A 14,270-nucleotide genomic window follows, 5' to 3' on the forward strand; every position below is an offset into this window, starting at 1 on the left:
CACCAGATCTCACATAGCACCCAACTCAACAGGTTTCTCACTTCTCTCCGTTTTGGTGTATCTATAATATTCATACAAACTACAATTCAGCTAAAATGTCTTCCTTTTCCTATAGCTTGTAAAATTAAAAAGAGAATTTTTGTGGAATCTACAGTGATCAGAAAGCTCACACAGTGTCCAAAATTCAGCTCTTGAAAAGTCACGTTCCAGTATTTCAGAAAATAAACGCTCCTGTATGACACGTACTTGCTTGTCATGAGGGCATTTCTCCTGAGTACTCTGTAAGCTTTGGTCCTTGCTGCACTCATTGAGTGCTCCACACTCGGTTTAATTTTCACTCCAGTTTTCTTTCACAGGACAAATTCTACTTTACCCTATCTGTTAATTTTTGTGACAAGAATTAAGTGCCCCTAGAAATACATTCTTTCTTTGCTTTACTAAGATGGAATTTCAGCACAGCAGTGGGGACTGAGTGAAACCTGACTCTGTTCTTAATGGTCAAGTTCAAACACCTCCCCGTCCTCACACCTATCAAAACTGCAAGGCAATACTATTTACAAACAGAAAAAAGAATGCAAGCTGGATCTGCAAGTCTAACAGCAGAAGTATGATATTTACCAGTGAGTCCAAATACAGGAAGGTAGCCTTGAATCCAATGGCACATGGAAGTTATCTTCCATGAACCCACAAATTATAGAAAGATTGATATTCTTAATTCTGAATTCCTTTTTCATCTGCACTTCTTTTCTAACACACTGACATTCAGAGAACTGCTTCCATGAAGAATCACTAAATACAAATTAGAATAATGTTCGTCTCTTGCTGGACTTTTTAAGCATTTATTTGCTACCTCATATGTTAACAAGAATCTTATGTGGTTAGTTGACTTGTCATTTTTTCAAGATGATTTGAGATCCAGAAAGACAGATCTTACAACGTTTGTACTGCCATAATTTTGAAATAAATCTATAATTACATTGTATGCCTGGCAAGAGCTTGAAGTAACATCAATATTCTTTATAAGATCTGTCTCCCAGAGAAAGACTCCTAGATACATGGCAAATTGTGAGTACCCATGGGAACATATGAAGATCTCTGCCAGGCTTCTCCATCACTGTCATAATATTTGACGTGAATTAGAATTCTGGCCAGCGCTCAGAATCAGTAATTCCTATAAATCTTTTCAATGTCACAGAAAGTATGACACTGCATTAATTACATATAATATTATCCTACAAACAGAATTTTACAGATTACCTTACATGCATTTTGTCCTTTTTAAATGGGGCTCCAGGGTAAACATGCAGAAGAGGTACATTTGCAAGAATACAGCCTTACACATTAAAGAAACAGAGATGAGATGGAGAGCATATATAGAAGAAAAATATGAAACACTAGTCATGTTTAACTAACCACTAACTAATTCTCTTGTAAAAGGCAGGACTCCTAGGAGAGGCTGTGTCGGCACTTTTGGACAGTACACAATGGCCATTACTAGAATTATAAAATACAAGGAACATCACGTCCAAACTCACCACAGAATTGAAGTGGAAATAGATTTCTTTTTTTCTGAAACTGTCATGCTCCCACTAGTATGGTATTTGTTAGAATAAAAGAATTAAATCTTAACAAAATGGTAATCAGATAATAAAGGCAGCTGCTGCTGCACAGGTCTAGAGAGCATTCACAGTTTGGAATGACGGTCACGGTTTGTATTCTGAATTCAAAGAAAGAAAATAAAATTCAAGCAAGTAGGCCAAGGACCTGAAGTAATAAATTTATTCCTGTCAAATGGGAAATACCTTTTTTCATGGAGATAGGTCTGGAGACACCAACAAATTAGCAAAAAAAGATAGACACCTGTAAGAACAGCATTTTTGCAAACACAATAACTATCAGGTGTAATAGGATTGTAACAGGCATATCCAGAAAACCTGTACACACATTTATAACACTACAAATCATTTTCCAAAAATAAAAATAATAAAAATCTTTTTGTTTTGTTTTGTTCTGAAATTATCATCTAATCACTGGACAGGAAACAGGAAAAGTGCTTAAAACATTATTAAGAAGCCATTTGTCCAATATTAGATCATTTTACTGATTTAGTTTGACAAAAACTGCCAAGCATTATCAGTCTTAAGGTCCACTTAGTTAAAGCTGATACTTTAAGCAGTGTTTAGTACCAGCTGCTTCAGAGGCAAGTCAAAGAAAAATCAGAACAACGTAATGAATATTACATTGGCAAATTTATAGAAAAAGCATCTAAAATCTATGCTTCATGAAATTTAATTAGAAGTCTGTTTCATGCATTCTATTTTAAATTGCTTTCATATATTAGTACGTATCTGATATTATAATTTCATCTTAACTATCAATAAGGGCATCAATCTTAGAAACAGCAATGAGGTCATTAGTTTAAAACCTACACGCACTGATAGCAGCAGAACCATGCAATATCCTGACTATGTGCAAGTCACAAAGATGTAGGTGAGCTCTGAAACTGACATACATGCAATATATATTAATAGAGTGAGAGTTGTACTCTCCCCATGTGTACCACATTACAGCTGGTAAACATACAGACTTAAATACATTATGAGAAAAAGTCTGTAAAGATCAGATTAGGAAAAGAAAATTCTAATTTTTGATAATGAGCATAAAATATGCTTCTTTTAAGTCGCAAAAATGTACAAAAGCTGCAGGGAGTGCAAGTTTGGTGAGACTTGGAATAATGAAATGCTGAAGCATGTAAGTTACTCCTTCCAATCTCTTAAAATTTTTAAAATCAAGTTTAACCTGCTTACTTAGTAAAAACTGTTCATGTATATTAGTTAAAATTAAACTGCTTAAGCAAAACAATGTCTGCCTTTAATTACTTAAACTGAACCAGTATCAAGGGGATTATTTGTGCAACCTCATAAGCTATACAAGAAAGAAAATATGTTATTTCTAACCTCTGCTGCCAGTTGCTGAAGAGAAGGGGATGCGATAGGATGTAAAGTTGAATTGCCTCTGACTGGATTATGGAGGCTAACATAAGCCACAACATTTCTCTGAAGAACTCTCTTGAGATCCTACAACACAAGCAGAGCAACAGTTATTACTACACATGGTTATAATTAATTGTTTTATCATTTCCTTTCCTTCTAGGGAAAAACTGCACCCTATGATTCTGTCCTCTGTGCTTCCCTAAGTAATACTTACCTACTGTTTTTACAATACACTGTTAAAAACTTCAAAGGGTATCTTAGTGTTATTTCTCTCTATAGCAGAAGTTTTAATTCCATTTCACACATCAGCTCAACAAAATGGAAATAGGCCTATGAGGAATTAAAAATAACTACACTTGTAAGGCCAAAAATGAAAACATTACATACTGTGAAACAACGTGAAGGCCTTTTACACTTATGCCTGAAAGAAGACAAACTTCAAAAGCAATCATTATCAACAGTTAAACGTACTCTAATTTTTAGAGAGCAAATTCAGATTTAAATTGCATAACTTTCTCAGTGTTGTCACTTTATTATGTCTCAGACTAAGAAAAAAGTATGTACAAACTGTTTCAATTATTATCTCTTAAAAAAAAAAACAAACAACACCCTTTGCCTCCTCAGTAATGAGTTACTCTTTGCATGAAGTGGCTCTTCATACTGAACAGAAGGGGTGTAACACAATTACATCTGATGTAAAGCTGACTTGAAGTGGAACTAAACAGATTTTGCTTCCAGCCTGGATCTTTTCAATTTGATTTTTTCACCCCCTCTTGTTTTTGAAGAATAATTGTTTTGGAAGTATGAAACTTCAGTGGCAGCTCGCTGCTTCTCAAGCATGATAAAAATAAATTAACTCTTCATTTTCTCTACTGTTTTAATTCCGCAGCCATGAACATATCTGTTAGCTACTTCTTTAATTTTTCAACTGAAATCAATTCCATTCATATATAATTAAACAAGACTGATGAGGTATTTTCTTTCACAGAGCTGATTTATATTCTTTTGAATGGAAAAGAGCCCAAGGAATTTTCCTTGTCAGATGGCAGCTACCTTTTAAGCACAAATATATAGAAAGTGAACCAGTGGCAGTCATGAGATACTGAAATGTTTGTGTAGTCAATGCAACGGTTCTCCTCCTATCACACGCACTCTGCTCCACAGAAACTGCCTCCAAAGATGTTTCATTGGATGTGCAGTGGAATGTGTGAATGTCCACAGACAGCTGTCACAGACCAGTTAATAAATAGTAATTTCTATAAGGTAATTCCACAGTACCTCCATGTTCTCAACAAATGCAATAATAATTGCAATGTTTTCTTCTAAATTTATTTTACCTCTGCCCACTCATATGAACCGATGTTCCCAAACGACGTTCCTCCCCAAGAGCAGAACACAATGGTCCGGTCAGTTCTCCATCCTCTCTTAACTTTTAACATCAAGGCCTGTATAAATGCTGTTATGATAGCAGTGCTACTGGCCCATTCTTGTCCACTGTAAGTATTCAAACTGCTGTGATGACTACCGATGATGACGTATCTGTCTGAAACAAAAAAAAAAAAAAAAAAAAAGAGAAAAGAATCTTCCTATACTTACTGGCATTAAATGAATTACAGAAACAAAAGATGAATTTTCTTAGTAGTCTGTAATGCTGTTAATACAATACAACGTTGCTGACAAAAGCCAATATGGTCATGTGCAAGACAGTCATAGAGTAGAAATGACTGTGAATACCACTTAAAAATAAATTAATAAATATTTGTACTTTCCTAATTTTACCCCGTGCCCTTCTCTCCACTGTTTGCTTAGTACTTTCTCTCCTTATAAATCAGGTATATGCCCCCTTTTACAGCCAGGACTTTGAGATACAGATAATCTAATCAAGTTCCATGCTTGTGTTAGTGTTGTTTAGGAAAAAAACACAACAACACAAGTAACTGGGAAACAATATCTTCAATACATATGAGTACCCAAAAAAAAAAAAAAAGAAAAGAACAGAAAAGAAAATAAAAGATGTAGCAGTACAATCAGTAATATGGAAAAAATACACAAAGTATTTGCACTCCCTCACCTGGAAGACTGTGTTCAGTGCTCACCACCCTATCTCAAAAATGACATTGCAGAAACAGCAGTTGAGAAGTTGGTAACCAGAATAGTTAGATATCAGGACTTAGATTTCCAGGTAGGGAGATATTGAAAAGACCTGGACTGCAGGTTTAGAGAAGAAACATGACAGAGGAATAAAGATAGTGAATGATAAAGAAAGGTAAGTCAGAAATAGCAGTTTTGGTGATACTGGAAGAAAGTTTTTAATACAAATTTTATAAAATGAAAGGCAGTAAATTTCATCCTGAAATAAAGAGTGTTTACAATTATACAGAGAAAAAGAATAAATCACATTTCATTCAGAGAAATTATACTAGATATTAATCTCTTGAGGATTATCACAGATTCCAAGTATTAACTCTCAAGTTTAAAGAAACAACTTTGCTTCCAAAAGAACGATATGGTATTTAACAAAATGAATTAGTAGTGTGACTGATGTGTTTTAATAAGTCCACGCACAGTTCTGTTGAATGACTTATTCCACTGTAAGACCTTCTGTATGAGATGGGTTCACAAAGGAAACGCCTTTGACAGGTTACTAATTGAGTGTATTCTGATACATAGTGAAGAACCTCTCCCCAAATGTCAACCCTTATAGATATTCTTTCCATATTTCAGGGCACTGAGAAAGACCAGGAGAACAGTTATCACAGATTCATAGAATGGCTTAGGTTGGAGAGGACCTTAAAGATCATCTAGTTCCAAATCTTTTTATTATTTGTCCTGCTTCAATTTCACAGTACAGCAGACAGTATGTCTAAACATGACAGTTACTTTGTTTCAAATCCTAGGACAGCTATTTACAAAACATTAGCAAGAGCAGGCTAGTAACTTCAAATTGTTCTAAGACATTAAATCTTTTACTGAAACTAAATCCACTGAGCTACTTATGTTCTAGCTTGCTGTAAAAAATAAAATCATTCTAGTGAAAAGTGCAGCACTGAGCTCAGAAAAAAATCACTTATTATTTCAGTGACAGGTATAAAAATTAAGATTCGCTGCCTTCCCCACTGTATCACATAAAATATGAAATGAGTGGTCCTGGCTCTAGGAGACTGTAGATAAATTGTCACCCTTTCTTTTAAAGATGGTGAAAGGGTATTTATGTGGTCACGGTCTTGATGATGACGTGATCTACCCAGTATGAATTGGATTGGGTCAACAACACTTGGCAGTAAGTCAGTAGTCAGGAACAGTGTTCATTAATGATGTAGAAACACTTCAACTTTTAGGTAAATTTAGTCACACACAGAATATGCTCAAGATGATCTTCATTCCTATGTTGTTCTCGTTATGTTACCTACATACAGTATCAAAAGAGGAAGGAGTTTTTTGTTTTATACCACAAATACCCTTGGGTTCTTAATGCTTAATTCTGATGGCATACAGAACAGTAATTATTATTCATAGAGCTGTATAAACTAGCTTAAGGCATGAGTCTAACACAAAATAGGGCTGCAGAAATTATGATGAAGAACTTAGTCACAGATTTTAGTACATTGCAATCACATCTGATAATACATGCTTAATTAAGGCAGAGATCAGGCTGCCCAGGCACTTTGATTCCAGAGAGGCGTGTGAGTTATGCAGGGACGCTGTGGATTGAGTCATAGCTTTATTTAACTCAAAATTCTGCTAAATTTACAAAATAAATCAAAATATATTCTCAAATCATATAGACAGCTCATGTGTTAATTCAAATCATGCAATACAGCATATCTTATAATTAAAAGCACCAACATAGTTACTCGTGCAGTATATGGCAAAGTAGAACTGCGACCTCAGCAATGACTCCCAGTCATTGTGAAACAAATAATCAATTCAAATGATGAAGGACTACTTACCAGGAAATACAGATCCTTTCAAATATCCAATAACATTAGAAATTGTCTTGTACGTTGTGACTGACTGAATACTGAGACTGATTATTTTTTTGTCTGTTAAGAGATACAATAAGAAAAAAAACACCTTAGAAAACGTTAAATTTCTGCCTATGCAGCCAAGAGATCTGCAGACCACAACTGTAAAACAGATGTAAATTCCTGCTAAAAAAAAAAAAAAAAAAAAAAGGTTAAAAATAAAAGTTACCAACAAGAAATCAGATATTGAAACATGGCTTACTAAGGCATTTCCTTAGGTGAATTTTAGTAGCAAACATTAAACTTGTAATCTTAAAAGATGTTTATATTCCTTAAGGTAAAAAAAAAAAACAACATTATATTCACCCAATATATGCTGACAGAATACAGCAGTAAAAACCCAGCAAACCAAAATCAGAAATAAAACCACACAAGTAGGATTAACAAAATTCTGTGATAAAATTGTTTTAATCTTCATAGGTTTCCCCAGCCTAAGCATTTCCCCAGTTCAATCTTTCTCTAACATTCACAGAATTATACCTCATTTACATGACAGTACTGTGGAAAAAAAACAACCAAACAAGAAAACCCTAACAAGAAAAACAGAAGAATCATATGCTAAATGACATGGGAACAGGTACACCTTCATATTAGTAACCACTGTGCCAGAACAGCCTTTGGTGACATCCTTATGCCAGCAGAACACAGCTTTGTTTGCTTAGCAGGTATTGGTTGAGGAAATGATATAACTACAAAAGTAAAAAAGCTTGTAAAGCAGCCAGTATATATGAGATTTGTCATCACAACTGACATGTGGCACAATGTAAGGCCAACAAAATGCATTTGATTAAAAATAGTTACTTTTGTTTGTTTTTAAAGTCCAGTTCTGCGTAGAGAATTATTGCCATTCCATGTATCCCCAGGTAGGACACATTAGCTACTCTGACTCCTGGAGTCTGTGGGAACGGAACAAAACATCCAACTACAGGGCACTGCAGATACCTTTAAAATGTTGCGTTTGCATTATAATAGACTCTATTAACATTCACCTCATCTGAAAGGTCATAACTCCTATCTCAGAAAAGCAAAATGTCTTAAACTGTTCTAAGTTAAATGCTAACAATTGCCTGACAGTGGCCATAGTGTCACCCTGACATCCCAGGAAGGTGTGACAGCCCAAGCACTGCACCACCAACAGCACATTGTGGTTAAGGGCAAAGCTTCAATGCCCACATCCCAACTGTCATCACAGACCAAAATTAAAATATTCCACTGATCGTTTTGCTCTCTATCACCTGGGCTGTTATCCTCCCACTGCACTGCTGACAGCTTGTTCCCTGGCTTTGCTTCCAAAAATAAACCAAATATTACAGCAAAGAGTTTAGTCAACATATAAAATCAAAATAATACATCTCTAAGATACTTCAGGGCTCATTTGCTGGTACTTCATCTGGTAAATTTACTTTAAAATTCTCTTAACATAAAAGTTTCACTCACTCTCCTCCACTAATATTTGAGAAAAGCAAAATGATATACAATCTTTTCTTCTACTTCATAAAATGTACCAAGAATATTTATTTCATTTTATTTTACTCAGACAAAACCTTATCTGCTATCAATAATATCATCCTTTATGTGAAAACTGCAGCAGTAAAGAATATGAAAGCCAATCAGTTCATTAAAAACAGACCACAGCATATTACTTTGCAATAATTATCACAGCAAGTTAATAATAAATTTGGGTACAAGTCATAATTACCTTTTGCCTTCTGATATAATTACTCAAAGTTTATTATCAACATCGTGATGAAATGATTGCTACACAAATCTGCAGATACTGTTCTAGAATTTTACTACATCTTTAATTTAAAAATGCATTAATCTGGAGGGCTCCCAGCACTGTAACTGGTACCTTTATTCATGTTTCGGTCATTTAAAGAAGTTTGAAAACAGCTCATGGCACCCACATTGATTAAGCAGGTTAAATTTAACCTACATTAAGCAAGTTAGCTCTTCTTCTATCTCCTTGCTTGGAGCCATTATAGAGCCTGCTTAGGGCTAGTTTAATAGTCTGCTAGAAAAATATTTCCAAGCCCAAACTGATTTGCCTTCTTCTAGACACAAAACTTCAGACATGTTTCTTTAGACCCCATTTCAAAAAGATTATAAATCCTTTTGAAAACAAGTGACTTTACTCTCTTTTTTCCTTAATCAACATCAGCTATCTAGTCTTCAACTGACAAGGAAGAAATAGGAAATTAATTTTAGGTCTGCACACATTCTGAAATCAGATAGTCAAGTTAACAGACACGTACTGCAATAATCAGCTTACAGTGACTTGGATTTAAAGGCTCAGTACATTGGATGAAAAAGCTGAAAGCAGTCTTTGGAGTACACAGCAGAAGTGAAATTTAATCCCTTTATGATACTCCTGGCAACAAATCTCACTTCCTAATACTGTATTTTAAAGGCATTGACAACTTTTTTTCCCCCTGCATTCTCTGAAAAATGAGGAGAATTTAACTTAATACTACCCCAGGATATACCTTGACTTTATGTAAACCAGAACTTATTTCTGAAGTAGAAAAGCATTTACTTTTGTTGGTATTTTTATGTATTTATATAACTTGAAATCTGTAAGTTACCTCATACCAAATTACTGTCATGTCTTCAAACTACCTGAGTTTAAGAATGCATGGTTATTTCCTACTCATTTGATTGAGAATTTTAAAACTATAGAATAACAACCTACTGCCTGGAGTCTAAGTTTACAACTACTGTTTACATGGGTTGACAGTGATAGGACAAGGGGAAATGGATTTAAACTAATAGTGGGAAGGTTTAGGAAAGGCATTAGGATGAAGTTTTTCACTCAGAAGGTGATGACACACTGGAACAGGTTGCCCAAGGAGGTTGTGGATGCCCCATCCCTGGAGGCATTCAAGGCCGGGCTGGACGTGACTCTGGGCAGCCTGGTCTGGTGGCTATGTGGCAGGGTGCAACCCTGCACATAACAGGGACGTTGAAACTGGATGATCTTCGAAGTTCTTTTCAACCCAGGTCATTCTATGATAGTAAGTAATCAGGTGCGCCTCATTTCTTGTTTCGCTTTGAACCTTGTCCCATGGTGATACGGAGTGAAGGCGCCACACTCGGTATCAAAGACAGTTACGAATTTTGAGAATGCTTTATATTTATTTTATAACCTTGCTCTATTTGAGAGCTTCTTTGCCTAATTTATAGCAATTGAAACCAAAGCACCGTGTTCCAGCCAATATCCTAATAACATTCTCTCTCTCTCTCAAATAACAACTAAGCAACAACAAAAAACGGCTTCAGAAGCGTACAGCTCTTCTGCAATACTTCTTAAATTCCTTCTAATTACCCATTTTTGAAAAAGTTCATGGGAGCACAGAATTTTAAGATTAATGAGGATTAGCAAAAGAAGCACCATAATAAACAAAAAAGCAAATCTAATTACTGACTTCAACTAATACAAAGCTAGTAACTAACTTAATTCTCACTCTCCACTGTTTGGGTTTTAAGTATCTGATATATCTCAGATGTCTCCCCCCATGTCCTCCCTCTATCACATCTCTTGAAAATTGCAAGGCTAAGGGAAAAAAGAGGCAGCGTGAGAAAACTATATATAAATGTTTAATCATTACTGATGAATCTGCTGCTTGGCTTTTTGAAACATACTGATAAGAGAATGATCATCATTTTATTCTAACAAATTTTAAGCCAACCATTCATCTGAATTGCCCATTCATCTCTTTTGACAAAAATGATGAATTCTATGTCAGATGTGAAATCTTTCCCTTAAGCTTCTTCAAATCAACAGGAAGATCACAAATTCAGTCTTCACTGTTCTCATACGCCCTGCTCTGTTCAGCATATTCACTTTAGTTATTGTTATATAAAATAGTTATTCAAGATTTCTTATCATGAAAGCAATTTTTTGTTTTAATCTCTTCAGAGCTACTATTGAGCACTTCCAGAAAGTATACGGTCCAGACACTGATAGCCATACTGTTATTTCAAAGCACAATGTATCATGAATGCATTACAGAAATAAGCAAGGCTTGTTGCGACTGAGCCGCCTGACTCAATAAATTAAGATTAAAAAAGAAAAGGCACATGAGTTACTGTGGTTAAAAAGCTTTACATGAAATTGGAAACAGGCTGCTGTGTTCACCAGAAAAGGAGGACGTGGATTGACTCTTTCTAAACAGTCAGCTTGGAATATTCTTTCCAGAAATCTTTTGCCACACAGAATTCCCACCCTCTCAGGGAGGTAAAACAAACACTACATCTCTTGGACAAAAGGTAGAATAAGTTACCCTCCGGTGATTCTACACTGCAGCCTCCAAACAAACCTCTTTGAAAAACAAACTCCTTGCAGCTTTTTGTGAAAAATGAGTACTTTTTGACAACCCAAATTCGTGACTTCCATCATGCATTTCAGATGTTGAAAAAAATACAGTGTTAGCAACCTTCACACATCCTAACTGCTCCTTTAAAAAAAAAAAAAAATTATTGTTTATTCAGTCTTTGTTTACTTGTTGTTGAGAAGTCAGCTTATCTTTAAAACATCTAGTCAGCCATGCATGGAGAGCAATAATTGTCCTAACAACAACAGCTTAAGACACGAAGTGTGCAGCCCTACTGCCTTTACTTTTAGCGTACATAACTACAAACGCTAACACAAGTCATAAAATTAATCAGCCTTTTTTATGACTTGTTTTATTGTATTCCTATTCCACAGTAACTTTCCAAAGGCAATAAATAAATGATACAGTACATATGCCTGCCCTTAAAATTTGCGTTTACAATTATTATTGCACTTAGTGGAGGTTGTAGTGTCTAATTTAATTTGTCTCCCCAAGTCCAAGACCATTGCTTTAAAATCACTTAAAATAACAGGCATTATAATAAAAGGTATATTTTTTTTCTACACTTTTTTTTAATAGTGACAAATAGATTATTATAAAACAGAAATCAAGACAGAATTATTACTTCTGCATACAGCTTTTCTGGAATGCTATCTGAAAGGTGTTCCTCCCTTGTAACGCATTGCATCACTTTTGTTGGAAGACTGTATTTTCACTTTTATTTTCCAAAAAACCCATAAATTTGTTCAAGCAATAATCTGTAAGAGTTTGCTAATGGCATCATCTCTGAAGATGAATGCATCCTTTCTTTTCATCTAGCTCTATTCAAGTCATTTCACTTTTGTCATGATGACTGTTTTTCTGGTGAAATTTGTTGAGAAAGGTGCCTGAAGGTTTAGACAACAATACAGTGTTTATTCTACAGCAGATAAAAATTAAGGAACACAGAAAGACACAACACTATTTAGAATTATTATGCTAGTGGCACACACACACACACACACAAAAAAAAAAGGCACAGAATAATACTGCTCCCACAGCCTTGATGTTTAAGCATTTCAACAAGGCCTAACAAACTGTAATAACTGCTCCCTAGTGAAGATATCTAAAGACAGTGGGATTTTTTAAGTCAGTAGCAATAGAATTAGAGTTTAATGCCTTATGCTAAGAGACTTCGTACTTCAGATATTGACTTATATTAGCTGAATGCTAGCAAAAGAGAAAAGTTATACCTAACTACAGTAAGGTAGCCAATGATAAAGGAACATATGTCTTTTTTAAGAGCATAAGTTCTATTTTTTTCCATAACCTCTTCTAGAAATTAGCTATGCAAAACATCCTCATAGTCAGCTAAACCTCTTGGCAATACACCGTTCTAGAAAACAAATGTGGAACTCTTGAAGAATATTTCATAGTTAAGAGAAAAAAAAAACAACAAACATTTGAAAAGCATTACCTGTACTTGACATTTGCACAGGTACACACTTGTCTTTTTGGACTCCATTCTCAGGTATCGAAGCGAGTTTTTTGGCAAGTGCTGCAGAAATTGGTTGCACTAACAGTGCAGTGAGGTTCAGCCGATGTTGCCTGTAGTTTCCATCTTAAATGGCAGACAGAAAAGAGCAATTTTGTTAATTATAATTGAGAATTTCTGAATAAAGCATAAACCAAGTGAAAAACCAACCATCTACAACACAGATTAAGACATCTAATTTAGAAAACCAGCCACTATTTTCTTCTTACCTTACTGAAAAAATATTCCTTTAAGAATGTTTACCCCAAAATTACATGTAGATGTTACATTAAGTAGGGAATAGTTCCACAAGAAAAAAGCTTTTCTGAGTCCAAGCAGATAGTAGATTGTGTGTGATTTAACAACAAAAAAAATTACTGTATAGTTAAAGGAATCAGTGAACAATAGAATTACTGATCAGCAGCAATTTTTGAATTGAAGAAAGAACTGAACACAACTTTAAAAGGAAAAGCAGATATTTAAACTGCTTGAAATCAAATAGAAGTACCTGTGTGCACCGAACGATGTTGCTATTGATAAGCTTGTTTGCTTTGCTGCAGATGTGAAAATATTATAAAAGTTATGCTACTTAGCAATACGTGTTTAAGAGGAAAGCCATTTTCACACAAAAAGCTTTTTTTTGTGAACTCTGAAAAGAACACACACCACAGAGGATTCACGTTGATGAAATACTACAAGCTGATGGAGAGTAGTTCCTTTAACGTACAAAGAAACCTGGAAATTTGAATATACACATTCCATTTCAAAGAATACAGTTTGATCATCTCGTTGACTCAATGAGTATTCAACACAGCTGAGGTGACTGCCTTATTTTATAATTGCAGTTGTTTTTATGATGGAAGGTTGAAGGTGCAGATGAAAGAGGTGTGGAATAAAAGCACACTGAGCAGATAGGTACATAACCAGTGGAAGAAGGTACACTTCAGAAAGCATCAGAATATTTCATTTACATCTTTAACATCTTTACAAACAACAGCACAAGCATCATGATAGCTGAAGATTTAAGCATATTTTAAAATGTCTATTTGAAAATAAATGAGTTTCCCTATACATCTGCCAACACTGAAGCATGGGAAGGTTTCTGGAGATAACAAGATATGTTGGGAGAACAACTGACATAACTGGAGGAGAAGGCAAACTCCGCAAATGGAAATGCTCTAACACAGTTTGGGACAAATCATTTATATATTTTTCCTGAATATCTTAGTTGGTCTAATAAAAGCACTGTATCTTCCCAAGGAAAGCAAAAATATTCTTGCAGACAAAAAGCCCAGCATGGAAAGGGAGAGGAAGTTCACAGCATGGGGCAGAAACCAGCTCTGCAAAGCTCTAAAAGCCTTCTAACATGCCTGTGCAGATGGAATAATTCCCAAACTTCCATCCA

At 35.1% G+C, this 14,270-nt stretch overlaps 1 protein-coding gene across 4 annotated transcripts in view; it reads right to left on the reverse strand.

Moving 5' to 3' along the window:
* Window positions 1-14,270, reverse strand: part of NAALADL2 (N-acetylated alpha-linked acidic dipeptidase like 2) — a 287,821-nt gene that overhangs the window by 81,133 nt on the left and 192,418 nt on the right. For all 4 annotated transcript variants that reach the window (XM_052687257.1, XM_052687255.1, XM_052687256.1 and 1 more), the window contains exons 6-9: window positions 12,809-12,952; window positions 6,944-7,036; window positions 4,331-4,536; window positions 2,958-3,077 (exon numbers count right to left, since the gene is read on the reverse strand). In XM_052687257.1, the coding sequence (XP_052543217.1) occupies window positions 2,958-3,077; window positions 4,331-4,536; window positions 6,944-7,036; window positions 12,809-12,952 (563 nt within the window). The remainder of the gene's footprint in view (window positions 1-2,957; window positions 3,078-4,330; window positions 4,537-6,943; window positions 7,037-12,808; window positions 12,953-14,270) is intronic.

Source organism: Tympanuchus pallidicinctus, unplaced genomic scaffold, assembly GCF_026119805.1.
Source record: "Tympanuchus pallidicinctus isolate F22 unplaced genomic scaffold, pur_lepc_1.0 scaffold22, whole genome shotgun sequence".
Lineage (NCBI taxonomy): Eukaryota > Metazoa > Chordata > Aves > Galliformes > Phasianidae > Tympanuchus > Tympanuchus pallidicinctus.